Here is a 17,815-nt window from a genome sequence, read left to right as displayed (position 1 = left end):
CACTTAGTCTTCAATTATTCCCAAATTATAACACTAATTATGTTTTTCAGTACTATTCAAGTTATCGATAGTTCACACTTCCGATATAGTCATTATTGTTCATCCCTATCAGTTATTAGCATTTCTTACCGCGCGTGGTCCCTTTGCCGGCTCGATGGAATCTATACTTTGTATTGTTTTGCTGATTTTGGCAAGAAAACACGTTACTGAGGCAGCTAGGTTGAATCACCCGCGTGTGTTACTGCCTATATTTGAAGAGAAGGCTATTAACTTTACCCTGGAAGTCGACGAGCCAAACTGCTACAAATGGTAAATCGACTTCATACCGACCTGCCGCCTTTTAAACTAATTGAACTACTACTAATATGCTAAACTCTGCAGGTCGTCTTCGCGCCAGGATTTGATATCTGTCATGCCAATTTACAAGGGGTTCAGCGAGTGTGCATATCAGGCGGTGGTGACAGTCCGCACTCACGATCGTCGGAGAAACACTGCAATCGTCTTTGCCGAGGAAGTGCACACGGGCGACACTCTGCGATCCGACGTGATTGTGGATGCCATTGCCAGTCTAAATGTGCGCACCGCCACCCGGCAACTTTATCTGGAGGAGGCGCCTGCCATTTTCGAACTGCACGCCTTTGATGAGCAAGGTAACGAGTTTTTTACCTTGGAGGGAATTGAGTTTGACTGGGAGATTTCGGAACCTGATAGCAATAAACCCACCGCAATGCGCTACCTCGCGTTTACGGACAGTCCCTACCACACGGTGCCGTCCACCCTGGAAAAATTTGAAGCTGACGGCAAAAAGGGGCACATGATCCTCCTTGAGGGCATTAACACTGGCACCGCCAAGGTGACCATCGGCATGCCTCAAGCCGAGTACAAGCATGTGCGGCCAGTCGTGGTGTACATCAGCGTTCTCGCCAACATTATAATAGAGCCCTCGGAGGTAATCATTATGGCCGGAGACTCTGTCTCATTCCGCATTCTCCAGCTGAAAATGGACCGACTACACGTAATAGACAACAATCAGTATTATCTGGAGATGGAGGACTCCAGCATTGCAAACCTTCGGGGCAACACTGCCACCGGAGCGGCTCTCGGTCGCACCCAGGTTTTTCTTCGAGATCGCAACATGGCGGACTCTGATAAGGTTCAAAAGGGTCCCAGCGCTTTATTGACTGTTGCATATCCAAATAGGTTGTCCATCAGCCTTTTGCCCCATCTCAATTGGGTAACAGTGCAAGGCGAGCATCACGTTATTGCGTTGGATCTTTTTGCTGCCGACGGTCAGAAGATAACAATGGGCACCAAATATTCGATCAACTCAGAGGTAGATGAGTCCTTGTTCGCCATTGTTGACCGTACTCGCAACGGAAGCCGCCTTTTCGGTCTGGCAAAAAAAGAGGGCATCACACAGGTGTATGGCTCATATAAAGACGTAAGTTTATAACTAAACTGTTTGTTAAGGATTAGGAAGTTTTAATATATATATGTACCTATGTATATATAAGCTAATAACCTAACTATATATAAGACTCATTCCATACAAATAATAAGGTTTTATTTAGAGCCCCACCAAGTTCTACCGTAAACATAGTATATACATTTCTAAAAACGGGTAACAGATAAACATAGATAAGCGAGTGACTTAAGCACTTAGTAATAATGTCGAACCTTGATAATGATTTTAATGCCAGTTATTTTTGTCTACTGAGTTCTTTCATGCTACTAGGATACTAGGAAATACTTGTTATACCCGTTACTTGTAGAGTAAAAGGGTGTACTAGATTCGTTAAAAAGTATGTAACAAGCAGAAGGAAGCGTTTCCGACCATATAAAGTATATATACTATTGATCAGGATCAATAGCCGAGTCGATCTGGCAATTTCCGTCTGTCCATCCGTCTGTCCGTTTGTATGAACGCTGAGATCTCAGGACCAACTACAGCTGGAAAGTTGAGATTAAGCCCACAGACTCCAGAGACATAGACGCAGCGCAAGTTTGTCGATTCATGTTGCCACGCCCACTCTAACGCCCACAAGCCGCCCAAAGATGCCACGCCCAACCTTTTAAAAATTGTTTTGATATTATTTCATTTTTGTATGTCTTGTAAATTTCTATCTATTTGCCAAAAAACTTTTTGCCACGCCCACTCTTACGCCCACAAACCGCCAAAAACTGTCAGTGTGGAAGACTCTCCTTCGCACTTCCACTAGCTGAGTAACGGGTATCAGATAGTCGGGGAACTCGACTATAGCGTTCTCTCTTGTTATTTATCAAAAAAGATCTTATTTACTAAGGGAAAAAAATAGTTTACTCATTGGTCTATTAATGCTGTCCGGCTATCGTCCTTTAAAGTGGTTTTTCTGAGCTTTTCTCTTTGAATATTTTCCCAGGTTCCATGATTCTTATAAAATGCAATGCCATTTCTGACTTTGCTACGCGAAAAATGTAAAGTCTTACAAATAAGTAGAATACTTGTTTTTTTTTCGTATTATTTCCATATTAGCTTTCTTTCGGCCGTATTTGTATTTTTATTTGTAGTCATTGCGGTCAAATTGTTTTAGTAATCAGTTCTTTAGTTTTGAAAATAACTACCACAACTTTCCTGGAAAAAGCACAAGTTTGACGATTCTAGCTCAAGGTGGCTTAAGTATATGAGCAGAGCGAAATACTCCTCTTTGACATTTAGTAAATTTTTTGGAAACCCCCTGAACTCCCACGAACACCTAGTAAATGTATTAATTTCCTTTTTATTGCAGCTGTCGGTACAAGCTGAACTTCAGATCTTCGAGGAGCTTCAGTTAGTGCCAACCAAGGTGGTGTTGCCCTACGATCCGAACAGTGTAAAACCTTTAAAGCTGCAGTTTCATGCAGCTGGCGGAGATAACAACTACGTTTGGTTCTCAGGAAATCCACAAGTGCTTCAGATTGACCCCCAGGGCCTAGCCACAACTGAAATTCGCGACGTGAAATCGGCTAACGTAAACCAGGAGGTTCTAAAAGATGGTAGTAAACTGACCGCCCACACTACCGTTAAAGTGGCTCTATTCAAGAACCAAAAAATTTCCCGTCTTGCACATATATACTTTCTTCCCCCTGAGCGCCTTCAGATCACGCGCAGCAACTTTGAGACTGCCCTGAAAGACTTCGTACATGTGCATGTGAGCGTATACGCTCGAATTAACAATACAGAGGTTCCCTACACAAGTTGCGGCAGTCTTCACTTCCAACTAGACTTCAGCCATCCCATTCTGCAATTGGAGAGTAATGAAGGGGAGGAAGCTGCTCATGAGGCGTGTCATGTGCTGCGGTTGCGGGCCACCGCTGTGGGCACCACCTCGCTGCGAGTCTCCTATATGTATCTGGACAAAGTGCTTTACGACATTATTGATCTGTACGTTTTTGAGCCCTTAGTCGTGTTTAATCCCCTAGAAAACGAAGTGGTTCTTCCCGTCGGGTCATCCCGTAATATAATTTATACTAATGGACCGCAGCGTAGTTTTACTGTGGCAGCCGAAATCACAAAATCTACTACATTTGACGAAAAAATATTACAAGTGTCTGAGCTAGAGTTCGACACACAAAATTTGATAACCGCGTTCACTGTCTTGTGTCGTGAGCTGGGCGAAACGCAGTTCACTTACCGGGTGCATAATAATCTTTCCACCTCTAGCTTTGTGGTATATCGATCAGAGGTGACCACAAAGGTGCATTGCGTCAGCCCTCGCTTCTTAAAGCTGTATGCTCGCCATAACCTGCGTGACTCCTGTCCCCTGGAGAAGCGCACTTCGTTATTATTCCTGAAAGACCCAGAGAACAAGATTGAAATTGAAATCGATGTACAAGATTCGAATAATCGTAGGCTTATGAATATCAGCTCGCTGGGTCTTGACTGGGAGTTTGCCGCTGGTGAAGAGCGATACCAGAAGAACATTATCCCGCACCGTCAGATTTCTGAATTGGAATTTAATCATGGAGTTACCCTGCCGAGTCGCGATCTTCTTGTCTTGACGTTGAGTGAAGTGACGACTAAGTTCCGCATCAAGGGAACGGTATCCCGGTATAACGACAAACTACTTGCCCAACAGGGTATTTACGCGGAGCGTCCTCCATTTGGAATCAAAAATGTGAGTTATCCTCTTCAACGTTAATTATCCTTAAATAATTCGTTTTGATACTTATTTGCAGCCTCAGACGGGGTTAGTATACACTCCTTTGATTGAAAATGAAATTAGGTTCCACACGGTAAACAGCACGTTGTTGCCAAAAGATTACGTGAGCATTTTCCTAGCTTCGGGCTATAGCGAGCGTATTCCAATCGCGCAGGGCAGCGGTTACTTGCAGCTGGAACTCTCCGAAGTGGGCATTGTTGAGGTTGAATACAATGAAAAGACACGTATCCTAGTGCTGACGCCACTGCGCTTTGGCCATGTTCGTCTTGAGTTAACCGACCGTTGTTTAATAAACGAACCCAGCCATTTATCCATCTCTGTTGTTGGAATCGGGTCTATTGCAGTAGCTAGCATGGACCGGCTAGAACGAACTACTAAAATCGAAGCTATCGTCAGGCTTTTTGATACCAACGAAAACCTCTTGCTCGTGGACCGGAGCAAACTTAGTGCGTACGATTTATCCGAGGTCGTCTTAGATCAAAGTGTATTGAGCGTGCGCTTAGGCGAGCAGGATAATCTAGGACCCGGAGAGATCCGCTACACCATTATGGGCAACCAAGTCGGCGAAACCAAAATATTATTTGAGTCTGGCAAAGGCATTCATAAGGTGAAAAGCGACCCTGTAAACATTCAAGTTTTCGCTCCAATTCGTCTCTTTCCGCGGGACTCAACACTAGTAGTGGGGAGCAGTATACATGTCTACTACCAAGGAGGACCGGTCCCAAATACCAACATGATATTCTCAGTGGAGAAGGAGCAAGTAGCAAGTCAGTTTTTTTTGTGTATCAACTTAACATTAGTTAATCATTTTTGATTTTTATTTGCAGCTATAAGCTCTACTGTTGTTACGGCCCATAAGCTTGGGACTACCAAAATCGTTGGCAAGTGTCTTTTAAAAAACCCTGTCACCGGAAAGGACGAGGTGGTCTCCCAGGACTCGGTGGAGGTACACGTAGTGGCCCTCAGGGGAGTTCAGATTCGAACGCCTTTGGTCCGCATTCATATCGGAGCCATAATGCCAGCCACCTTGTGGGGTCTTTCTGATTTGTCGCCCATAGTACTGGCTACCATGCAAAACACTAAAATTTCCTGGAAAGTAAGCCAACCGCAGGTGTTAGAGATTTTTAACGTATTTACGGCTGCAGGTGAGTGTAATTTACCTATTGCTTAGTTAACATAAACGTGTTCGGATACCGCTGTAGAGATAAGAGACTAAAGCTCTATGGCCACCAAGTGCACGGATAAAAAATTTAAAATGTTCTTCGATGAGCCTGCCTGATTGAGTGTCAAAGCATGCACAGATACGGAATATACAAGCCTTGAAATCACTGTTAAATTTGACACAACTAGATACAACAAGAGAGATTAAGATACTCAGGTGGACAGACATACGGACATGGTCAGATCGATTTAGGAGATCCCTACATTCATAAGGACTAGCAGACCGTCGTACGGACTTTCTGCAATGTGGTACAAACACTTGTACAAACTTGCATAACAAATAAAAGTGCATGACGCCAGCTTTCTTGCAATCTGCAAAACGAGCTCTTGCCCAATTAATAACTCAACATGCTTTAACATTGCAGGAATAGAGTACCAGAGTGAGGATTTGATATCGGTTAGAGTAAAAGCCCTTAATCCCGGAAAGGTTACAATAACAGCATCGGTTATTTTGGCAGACGGGACATTGCTGCCACCAGCTACAGTGGAGCTACTAGGTACGTACAAGCTCACACGGCCACTTATGTATGTCTGTACAATAAGAATTCAAAATGAATTGCAGTTTTTAAGACTCTGGAATTGTTAACACCAAATGCCATTAAAATGGATTCCATTTTGGCTTCTCCGCGAAGCACTCTTCAGCTTAAATGTAATATGGATGATGTGGTCTATAAACTGGACGATGGAAGTAATGGCATTGTTAATGTAACACCAGATGGCCTTGTACACACAAAGGACTTGCTTGGCCGTGATCTAATAATTGTGAGAACTTGCATATTGAACGTACACGGGTAGACTCGAATTTTGTATTTATGATCTAGGCGACGACAACGGACCAATCACTATCCATAGGAATTGAAGTTAAAAATGTGCAATACATTTTAGTAACGCTGATGCCAATTCTTAAATTTAGAAGGCTTGAACACAAGATTCCGCGTGGAATGAACTTTGTGTTTAAAGTGTCGCTTCACGACAATTTAGGCAACGAGTTTTCACACAACACCGAGGATGCCAACGGACTACGATATGAACTCGGGAACAAAGATGATGTTGATGTTCAGATAGATAATAATCTGACGTTTGCGGTAAGTTTCATTAAATCATATGAGGGTAACGCTCCATTATTGTCTTGTCAAATTCTAAATTTGCCTTTCTCCAAGTAGCTAAAGAAATCCCATCCCAGCCATAAAGTGGAAAGACATTTTTTTTACGCGAATACTTTTCTGTTCTTCAAATTCAAATTAAATGCCTATTTTTCTGTTACACACTTTCATATAGTTGAACTTGATGCGGGAGACCAACAATTTCATTGCTATTAGTCTAAGGGACTCAACGGGTGTCAAGCACTCCATGGACTTCATAAAGCTATCTGTTGTCGAGCCGGACAATTTATTTCCTACCAAGGTAATTATAAGAAACCCTCTTTGGAACAACCGTGGTCTGTACAATCTTTCGCTTTTACAAAACTCTATCCTTCCGGCAGACAACTTTCTCTGTAGGCGACATCATTTGTTTCGATTCACCTTTAACGTTATCATCGACTTGGAGAAGCTCGAATCAGCAGATTGTTTTTATTAATAAACAGACAGGTAAATAATTCACTGCTTACTCTTTACTTAAATCCCAACTTTGTTGTGTTTATTTACACTATTTACATTATTATTTATTTACATTTAATATACACTAACTGAGATTTATTCATTTTTTTTTTTAATTTAAACGCTTTTAACTTTTTAATTTTAAAAGCTTTAAGCTTTGTTCAGATCAATAAAAGTCTTGATTAGAATTGTATATTATTTCGCAAATAGGTTTTTAAAGTTCCTGGCATTAGTATACCCTTGCATTATAATCACAAGTTTGGGACGCAGCTATAGTGACGTTTTCGACTTCATAAGATATATATTCTTATTCCTGTAGTCGAGTTTAAAGGTTTACAATTTTTTAAAAAGAGGGTGTCTAACCTCGTTTGTTTATATCAAAATCTTTTCTACACCTGCAAATATATCTTCAGGACAGTGTGCAAAGCCGTCAACTACAAAAAAAAACAAAATAGAACGCTATAGTCGACTTCCCCGACTATCTGATACCCGTTACTCAGAAAGTGAAAGTGCGAAGGAGAGTCTTCAACACTGACAGTTTTTGGCGGTTTGTGGGCGTTTGAATGGGCGTGGCAAAAAGTTTTTTGGAAAATCAATACAAATTTACAAGACCAATACAAAACTGAAAAAAATATCAAATTTTTTTTCAAAAGTGTGGGCGTGGCAGTTTTAGGCGGTTTGTGGGCGTTAGAGTGGGCGTGGCAACATGAATCGACAAACTTGCGCTGCGTCTATGTCCCTGGAGTCTGTCTGGTTAGTCTCAACTTTCTAGCTTTTGTAGTTCCTGAGATCTCAGCGTTCATACGGACGGTCAGACAGACGGACATGGCCAGATCGACTCGGCTATTGATCCTGATCAAGAATATAGCGACTATAGCGTTCTCTCTTGGTTATTTTATAAAAAATATATATCTGACCCCACCTCAGATTTGACAAACGAAATGTTGCCGTCGGCAACAACAATCTACGATTTGGTAAGGGGTCGATAAGTACGTCGCCAAAAGCTATCGCAAAGGTTGCCATACTGTTGGTGAAACGAAACAGGCAGATAAAAATACTTATAAAATATAAAAGAATTCACAAATTAATTAAAAGAACGACCACACGTGTTCTTTGTAATTACTCAAATGGTCAAAAAGCAGTAAAAAAGTAATTGCGAACGCGTTGTTTGATTTTGACAAACAAAAAATAAATGCCTTTGAGCAGCAAGAAGCGATGGTAAAAGAAACATTCTGATAGCAAAACGATAGCGAAAATTTTGCGAAAACCAGAGCACCTAAAAACGAAATCGTACGATTTGGCCCAAAGCGAAATCAAAAACTTACGATTACCAGAGCATGCCTGAATATTCTTTCTTGTTAAACATATTACTCGGTTAGTTTATGAGTAGACTATATTCGTTAAGAAGTGAAAGGAAGTGTTTTCGACCTTATAACGAATATTTCGGGAACTATATAAGCTAGAAAAGTTGGGATTAGAAATACAGATTCTATTGATGCCTGCTGTAAATTTGTTTCAGAACGTGTTCATGCACAGGGTCAATAGGGAAATCTATCTTGCCATGTCCGTCCGTATAAACGTCGAGATCTCCAAAACTATACTAGTCAGAAAGATTAAGTATGCGGATTCCAGAGACATAGAGAAAGCGCACGTTTGTTGGCCCATTTTTTACGCACACAAACCGCCCAAAATTGCCACGCACACACTTAAAAAATGTTTAAATATGTTTTCATTTTTTTGTTTGTCTTGTAAATTTATATCGATTTGCCAAAAATATGCCAACTTTTATCGACATATTAAGAACAACTTTGTCCAAGATAAATGTTAAAATTTCTCGTTCGCACATTTACTAATTTACTGATTAACGGGCATCTAATTGTCGTGAAACTCGACTATTGCGTTCTCTTTTGTTTCAATTATATTATACAAAGGCATTAAATTTATATTTGCCGCATGTAAACATATAAGTGATATTTTGTTTTATAGTTGTTTGAAATAGCGTGATCTATAACGTAACATCGCGTATACCATTTATTACAGGTATTGCCCAGGTGTTAAGTCATCGGCTAAAGCCGGGAGAAAAGATTGAGATCACCAATGGCGACGAGATAAAACGCGGAGGATTTATAAAGTATGACTTGGAAGTTCGTGAATCTGATACGGTATTGCCTTTATACTTACCTTTTTAACAACCATTTTAACCAACTTTTCCTACAGATTTTGTTTGTGAAATCATTGGACACATTCAGCGGACCGGAGTATCGGGGACAGCTAGTTATTCGCAACCACTTGCAGACCGAAAAGTATAGTAATCTTGTAAGGCCTTTCGAAAATAATCTTGTCTTGTCCTGATACATGGTCCTCTTTGTTAGATTGCACAAAATGTTTCAAAGTGTGCCAGTGAATTGGGAAGCTTGCCAGTGAATGTCTTTACCTGTCGACTGGCGGCCAAGGACTCACTAGGTCGCCAATTACTAGAAATGTACAAAGTTGATGCATTGTTCGATGCTGGCAGCGGGCAGTACTCTTGTCGACTAGAGTTGCTCACCAGTTTTATTGAGTTGTTGGCTATTGTCAAGACAAACGATGTCTACCTGGAGCTGGAGGTCAGTCTCATTCGCTTTAATTTCTTTTCCACCTGTAATTACCCCGTTTACAGGTGGATTCATTAATTAATTTAAACACACTCTTTCTTCTTTGAACAGGCAGTGGTGACCAAGGGAGTGTCCGATAAAATGTCATTGAAATTAATACCCGGTATCAAAGTTTTTCCTGAATCTGTGCATGTCACCGATTTAAAGCCACACGAGATTCACATTAGTGGACTAGACAAGGCGTTGCTCAAGGTTCAGGTAAGTTTCTGGTGGTCATATTTAAAACCATTACCCGTAAGGAATAGTTAAAAGTATAACAGAGCAAGAGCCTCTAGAGAGCTCTGTTCCTCTAGCTTTCAAATAAAATTTCAAGAGAGTCACAACAATAAAATCGTGTGCAAATAACCCGTATGGCGTTCTGCATCTGCATATTCTAATGTCTTTGGTAAGGGGTATACAGGGTGCGTTATGAAAGTAATGCGCATGGTTTCATTGTCACGTAACTACCTGTCGTAGCACGCTCGGACCTGTCTGAAAATTTGGGGCGGAGTCTCTCCTTTCCAACGCGCTCGGTCTCAGTTCGCTCTGAGCAGTAGAAGTGGTAGGACGTGTCGTAGAGCGAAGTCATTTTTTCTGTTGTGTCACGGTGCGATGGAGCGTTCGCTGGAACAGCGGTACGCCATAAAGTTTTGTGTGCGACTTGGCAAAAATGTTGACAAGTTTAGGATGTCAGCGATTGCCCGGATGCTTAACCGACGGTCTGAACTCAAAGTTTCTCGCACACGGCGAACGTTTTCATCAATTCGTGCTGTTGTTGGACGTCCGGAACGTGGATCGTCGGTGACCTCCTCTCGACCCTCCTTGAAGGCCTTGTGCCACCTTCCACACTGAGATCTCGAAATGCACTCCTCCTTAAAGGCCTCTCGAAGCATTTGATAAGTTTCCGATGCATTTTTGCCAAGTCGCACACAAAACTTTATGGCGTACCGCTGTTCCAGCGAACGCTCCATCGCACCGTGACACAACAGAAAAAATGACTTCGCTCTACGACACGTCCTACCACTTCTACTGCTCAGAGCGAACTGAGACCGAGCGCGTTGGAAAGGAGAGACTCCGCCCCAAATTTTCAGACAGGTCCGAGCGTGCTACGACAGGTAGTTACGTGACAATGAAACCATGCGCATTACTTTCATAACGCACCCTGTATATAAGAGTCGCTTAAAAGTATGTAACATATACGTAATGTCCGTCCACCTGGCTGTCCGTATGAACTTCGAGGTCTCTAAGACTATAAGTGATATATGATATTGTGCATGTGAATTTACACCTTATTTGTGCAAAATGGTTTCAAAAGATTGCCACGCCCGTAAAGAGCGAAAAACTGTCCCGCCCACACTATTAAAAAGGGTTTTACAAAAGACAATCAATCCTATCGCAGACAAAAGTGCTGTACGAACACATTCAAACCAAAACATTTGATCACAACCAATCCTTTTTGTTTGCCACATGCGTTCACAACCAGCTTTAATCTTTTGAAGCCAACAGAAATGTTTACTCATAACATTCTCTCTCAGAAACATGTCTCTCACAGAGAGAATAAAATATAAAATATCGTTTTTGTTATTATTTTTGTTTGCGATATTCCACAAGGTGAAGCCATCGGATTCAAAATATTTTGCTGTTGATTTCATCGAGCATGGACATGGTCTAAGCAAATACCGTTTACAACTGTTTGAGGACTTTCCGCTGGATGAACACTTCTACATTTTAGTAATGTCACCGGAGACAAAACAGAGTATCGAGGTGAGTCTTTGTTTTCATTAGTCGTATAGGCAATTTTTTTAAAATAATTTTACTTTATTTATTATGACAATTTGACATTATGAGACTAACAAAATTATGAGTTTACAAATCTTAATTATATTTAATAGTTAGGTCTTTTGAACGGTATTTTGAAAAAAAATTGACCTTATGATCAGCTCATTTTTTCATGCACTTTTAATTTTGTTGAATTATCTCTTCTCTGACGGATCTGATGTTCAGGTCTCGTTTTGGATATTCCAGGATGCTCCAGTGATTGTTCTCAGTATCTATGATTGAGCCTTTTTCATAAAGACAATGTTACTACTGCTGGCACTTTCCCATATATGGTAGCCATACGTGCAAATTGGTTTTAATACGGAATCGTATAATAGGACCCTGTAGTCCAGATAGAGGGAACGACTCGAGAGGGGGAACTCGACTATAACGTTCTCTCTTGTTTAGAGAGTTCAGATTAAGCATTCATATTACAGAGATCCAGACTCAGCGCAAGTTTTCATATGTTGCCACGCCCACTATAGCACCCACAAACCTCCCAAAACTGGCACGCACACACTTTTAAAAAATGTTTTGATATTTTTTCATTTTTGTATTGGTTTTGTTTTTATTAGTACTGATACCAAATGACTTATATTTTTGAATACAAAATAATTATACTTTTTAAAATAATTAAACACACTTTTCGTTATACTTGTTCAACTACTTTTTATACCCGTTACTCGTAGAGTAAAAGGGTATACTAGATTCGTTGAAAAGTATGTAACAGACAGAAGGAAGCGTTTCCGACCATATAAAGTATATATATTCTTGATCAGGATCAATAGCCGAGTCGATATGACCTTGTCCGTCTGTCCGTCCGTCTGTCTGTCCGTCCGTATGAACGCTGTGGTCTCGGGAACTACATAAGCTAGAAAGTTGAGATTTAGCATACAGACTCCAAAAACATAGACGCAGCGTAAGTTTGTCGATTCATGTTGTGACGCCCACTCTAACGCCCACAATCCGCCTTTTTTGATATATAACAAGAGAGAACGCTATAGTCGACTATCTGATGCCCTTTACTCAGCTAGTGGAAGTGCGAAGGAGAAATTTCAGCACTGACAGTTTTTGGCGGCTGGTTGGCGTTAGAGTGGGCGTTATTAGGTTTGTTACAAGCCAATGCCACGCCCACAAACCGAAAAAAGTAAATTAATTTATGAAAATTGTTTTATATAAGATTTATTTAGATTTCTTAAATAATAAAAATTAGGATGTATGACTTGTTATGTCGTAAACTATCGGAAAGTTACACCAGTTTCAATCCACAAGAGTGCGCGGATTCTTATAAATCCAACGTTTTTAGCTTGCTGTGTTTTAGATGATCTAAACAAAAAGCACAGAAACGTAAAAATAAGACTTTTGCTAGAACGTAAGCCTGCAGCGGACTGTAAGAGTTAACTTTATTGCAAGAAGGTTAAGCCTTCTTTGAGCAATGTTGAATTAATATTAACTTCTCAAATAACTAATTGATTGATTATATTTTTTGGTATTACAGGTGCCTATTGTCGGCAATACCATGCTGGTCCACAAATGCACAGACCGCCCATATGGCGGTCCTCTGGTGTATCGGATGCTGGAGAATTTGGGCTTTGTGCTGACTACCACGGTTATTATAATCGTTTCCATATGGGGTAAGTTGCAACACAAGGTTCCCCTTCGTTTGTTTTTTGTACATATTGCGAAAACTGAAAAAAGCTACTGAAACTGTTTTTACCACTGCTTTTGCAATCTCCGATCATTTTTAATCTGCCACATGTCTTTTTTCCTGTCATGCTCGACAAAGCGTTTTGTTAAACATTCTCATTTGGTTTTTGTAAGCAGAAAAATTGGTTTAGAATTATCAGAACCATTTTAATTACACAAATCTTATAATGTTTTTGTTACGTCTATTGCAGTATACATGTCTTGCTTTCAAACTCAGGGCGGCACGCAAGTTAACTTCGATGGTAAGTATTACTAAAATTGTTCATGATAACCAAATAGTTATCAACGAAATTATTATATCCTCTACTTATAAATTAAAGGGGTATACTAGATTTATTAAATATTATGTAGGAAGCGTTTCCAACAATGTGAAGTATGTATGTATTTACTGATACTCTTCATCAGGATCATTATCCGAGTCGATCCAGGCAACGACAAATATAATCTCTTAGACGCTCAATGAACATACATTGGTTTTGACTATACATCTATTTTATTTTGGGGAGGGAAATTTAAGATTAGAAAAATCTAAAAATATAATGCCCTTGCTTGTGTTAGAAAATAACAATGAACTGCAATGATGCACTTCCACAATTCAGTTACCCAAAAACATAATAAAAATCGACGTCTACGCCTGCACAAAACGTGATAAATATTTGATTAGTCGAAGCGAGAAATAAGTGGAAATATTTCAACCAAATTCATTGCAGTTGCATTGCTTGCGGACTGCTATGTCCGCCCAAACTCCAGCAGAGCCGACGCTCTTTGACTAGCTGAGTAACGGGTATCACATAGTCGGGGAACTCGACTATAGCCTTCTCTCTTGTTTTTTTTTACTTTTTACTAAAACACAGTATCGAGAAAAGTTCTGTGTCTGCATCAGGAAGACTTGTATTTAATGCTGTGGACCTACAAATTCCCAAATCTAAGAACATACGATCTTTGTTCTGTTCCCAATTTTTTTTGCCTGAAGGGAGTCGTGCTGCCTGCTTTTTTTTACAGGGACTGTGTTATGGCGGACTAAGTGCGTAAATTCACATATTAGTTTAGTTCAGTTCCTTGATGTCAGGACTGAATTTTAAAGAATTGTGTAGATGAAGCTCTTGATATCAATTAATTTAACTTATTAATTAATAAATAATATTCATTTAATTACAATTTGGTGATTTGTTTTAAAATTTTAATTTTTCCGGCCAAAAAATTAGACCTAACACTAAACTATATTCTTCTAATTACAGCATTCCCAAAAAAAAAGTCGGTGACATCGCTAACTGCTTCTCCCAGATTGTTGCATCAAGGCGATACACTTGGAGGTGAGTTTAACTGGGCCAGCTGTAGTACTGTAAAATTTACCTCTTTCTCAATTTCTTTTATTTTGTTAGATTCCTTTAACGTGAGAAACTTTTCTTCGGATCGACGAAGTCAGCAATCGGATGCTTCGTCGGAGGCGTATATTTATGGACACCCTCGACTGAATTCTCCAAACAAATCAGGAAGCTCGACTCGATTTAGTTAGTTGGATACCTAAATTAAAGACTGTCAGCAATCCGACTCGGGTTTTATGTAAAATATAAGATAAACTCAGGCTTTTGTAATACTTGTATGTGTCTTATGTATCTTAAAGTAAGTTCTTTTCATTCAGACGTCAGAAATAAGTTTATAGGATAAGTCATTATTAGTTATGGCTTAGAAAAGATTAAAATATAGAGTGAGATTGCAACGAAAGTAAGTGGCCAAATATTATCAAACAGATAACTTAATTTTTGTTCTATGTATCCGCAAAACACACTGCTGGTTCTTAAATAAAAATTATTTAAAAGGAATAAATACATATAACAAAATCCGTTCAAACGTGAATATCATTGTGGATGGCACTCTATGTAGGGTCAATGAGGAACGAGGAGTGGGTCGCAATGAGAATAGTGCCAAAGAACTAAAATTTGTATATGGAACAAAAAGTATTTCAAACTATATATTTGTTACGTAGGCATACTAGTGCCTTGTTCTGAAAAAGGAACTTGGGCCAGGGGAAGGGAATCCGATGTTTGCCCCGACTTGGGCACGACCAAAGACATTAAAATAACAAGATGCGTATGCAGCCACTTTTTTGGTGGCGGCAATAATTGGTCTCGCGCCGCTCGCGTAAAGTGGATCAGTCGGAAGTGGAATTATTCCGGAACACGTTCTTTCAAAACTCCTTTTCAAGTAAAAGGGGTTTCACAAGTAGGTAAGTTACTATTTTTACTACTTACTACTATTGCTCAGGTGTGTTTCTGGGTATTTTTCCAAATTAATTATTAGAAATATTTCTTTTGAGTGTAATCTAATTAGAGGAAGTAGAGGAAGTGTTTCCAAAGAATATAACATAGTCCAGGCTTAATAAATCCCTTATTTTTATTTTGTTAAAATAAAATAAGTATATAAATTTCAGTATCAGTAGCCTTGTTGATTTATCCTGGTAGAGGAAAGGCAATCATCTGCAATATATCGATAACAAACATACATATTTTTCCGTAGGTTTTTTTTAGCTCTAAGTATTTTACTTATTTTATAAAAAATAAAAAGGCACAAATTTATAGCATATGGCACAAGAAAAAGTATGCGTACAAACAAAAAATTCTTTAAAATCGGCGCTTACACTAACAAAATATTAAAAATGATAATGACGTTGGATACCCATTTTCTTTTAATTGTTTCGTCCAAGCGTTTTGGCATTGATTGGACCAATTTTTCCGTGTCGTCCGGGGTGATATTTTGCCATTCCTTCAAAATTACTTCCTTTAACATACTCTTGGATGCTCTATTGGGCCTTCCAGAACGTGGTTTTGATATAACCGACCCTGTGGAATTAAAGTTATCAATCAGTCTTTGTACGGAAGAGTGATTTCTGCTTACGACTTTGCCAATTTCCTGCAATGATTTTCCTTAATGAGGAAGTTTGGCAATAGTTTTCCTTAAATCGGGGTCAATTTCTATTTCCTTTCTGCCCATTACGTTAAGTTAAGTGCTAATAATAGTGCTTAATAATATTTGTGTTTTTAACATTAATAAAGGAAGTCGATATCATTAATATAACTATACTTTTCTGTAGCTTCTGTACATATGTACATATGTATGTTATGTTAATATTATTTATATTTTATATATTATTTATACGTTACTTGTAAAGTAAAAGGGTATACTAGATTATACTAGATTTTTACAATTTTTTATAAGTCTTTTAAATTTCTGTCGACTTGCCAAAAAACTTTTTGCAACGCCCACTCTAACGCGCACAAACCGCCCAAAGCTGCCAAGCCCACACTTTTGAAAAATGTTTTGATATTCTTTCACATTTTCGTTGGTCTTGTAAATTTTCCTCGATTTGTCAAAAATTTATTTGCCACGCCAACTTGAACGCCCACAAACTGCGAAACGGTCAGTGTTGAAATATCTCTTTGAACTTTCACTAGCTGACTAACGGGTATCATATTGTCGGGGAACTAGACTATTGCGTGCTGTCCTTTTATTATTATTATTTTATAACTTATGTAACTATGTTAATATTCACTATTTTTTTTTTTATTTTATAAGGATAGACATTGTTTATACAATATGAAGTCTAATGGTAGTTGTAGGTGTATTTGAGTGCTAGTTACAGGACCTTCGACTCTATTTCTTATAGTTTAGATTTTATATGCTAGATTACTTAATTTTTCAAATTTTTAATTTTATTAATATTTTCGGTTGTAGGGATAGAAAGAGCTGATATGGGTGATGTAACAAAAATTCGGGTTCTGATGCTATCAAGTTGTTGGCATTTCCCAATTATGTGTTGAACTGAGAGAATACGGCCGCAGGAGCATAAAGGCGGGTTGGATCTTGTTAATAGATGTTCATGTGTAAGCGAGGTGTGCCCTATTCGTAGACGAATGTATATTAGCCATTTGGGTTTGATTATTTTGGGAGGTATCGTTATGCCACAAGGATCGTTGTTGAATTGCTTATACCAATGGGTGAAGGGTGTCCAGCTGATACATTTTAATTGTTTTATGTGATTACGAATTTCACGTTTTAGGCTTGAGTCTTTCTAATGCTAACTAAAATAGGTGCCATAAAACCATATAGGGCCGCTCCATCTGCATATTCATTCCCCACTATACCCACGTGGCTAGGTACCCAGAATATGGTTATGTGTCGGTGTTTTTTGGTGAGTAAGCCCCGGATTTGGGAAATTATCCGGTTTTTGGAGTTGAGATTTTGGATGGCCATGATTGTTGGCAGGCTGTCTGTGAATATCACATGACGTTCCTTGCTCGATTCCGCTATTTTGCAAGCATTCAAGATGGCATGGGCCTCGGCTGTGAATACCGTTGATTGTGTGGGCAGGATGCTTGTGTCAACTACCCTTAAGGTCCCGTCTGTGAAAAGCAACTTTCTATCATGGTAGGCATGACTTTGCGTAAGGAATAGCTTTTGGACAGTTTCTTTACTAGTATCAGTTTTGTTATGACTGTGCAACGTTGCGTTAAAAAAAGAACTGTGAAGCAATTGCTCGTGTGATCGGTGGAGTACCGATGGAATTTATTTCTTTTGCAAAGGCTGCGACTTGACGGATTTTTGAATTTATTCTGTAGGTTCTTTTGGATTTAAGAGCGTTGATGTAAAGTTTGCGAAGGAT

At 39.4% G+C, this 17,815-nt stretch overlaps 1 protein-coding gene and 1 non-coding gene across 2 annotated transcripts; both read left to right on the top strand.

Annotated features, from left to right (window-relative positions):
* The first annotated feature begins 106 nt into the window (after positions 1–106).
* Positions 107–14,750, top strand: LOC120458914 (nuclear pore membrane glycoprotein 210). Its single transcript, XM_039646763.2, has 19 exons — positions 107–309; positions 382–1,441; positions 2,766–4,133; positions 4,195–4,945; positions 5,006–5,323; positions 5,765–5,896; positions 5,962–6,161; positions 6,221–6,484; positions 6,678–6,803; positions 6,883–6,988; positions 9,038–9,159; positions 9,215–9,313; positions 9,370–9,603; positions 9,703–9,849; positions 11,242–11,394; positions 12,947–13,082; positions 13,347–13,397; positions 14,394–14,468; positions 14,538–14,750. The coding sequence occupies exons 1-19, from the start codon at positions 155–157 to the stop codon at positions 14,669–14,671; spliced, it is 5,631 nt and encodes a 1,876-aa protein (XP_039502697.1). The 5' UTR covers positions 107–154; the 3' UTR covers positions 14,672–14,750.
* LOC120444181 lies at positions 5,357–5,496 on the top strand. Its single transcript, XR_005615647.1, has one exon.
* Positions 14,751–17,815: the final 3,065 nt, after the last annotated feature.

This window comes from Drosophila santomea, chromosome 2L (genome assembly GCF_016746245.2).
Source record: "Drosophila santomea strain STO CAGO 1482 chromosome 2L, Prin_Dsan_1.1, whole genome shotgun sequence".
Lineage (NCBI taxonomy): Eukaryota > Metazoa > Arthropoda > Insecta > Diptera > Drosophilidae > Drosophila > Drosophila santomea.
This window is presented reverse-complemented; position numbering and strand designations above follow the sequence as displayed.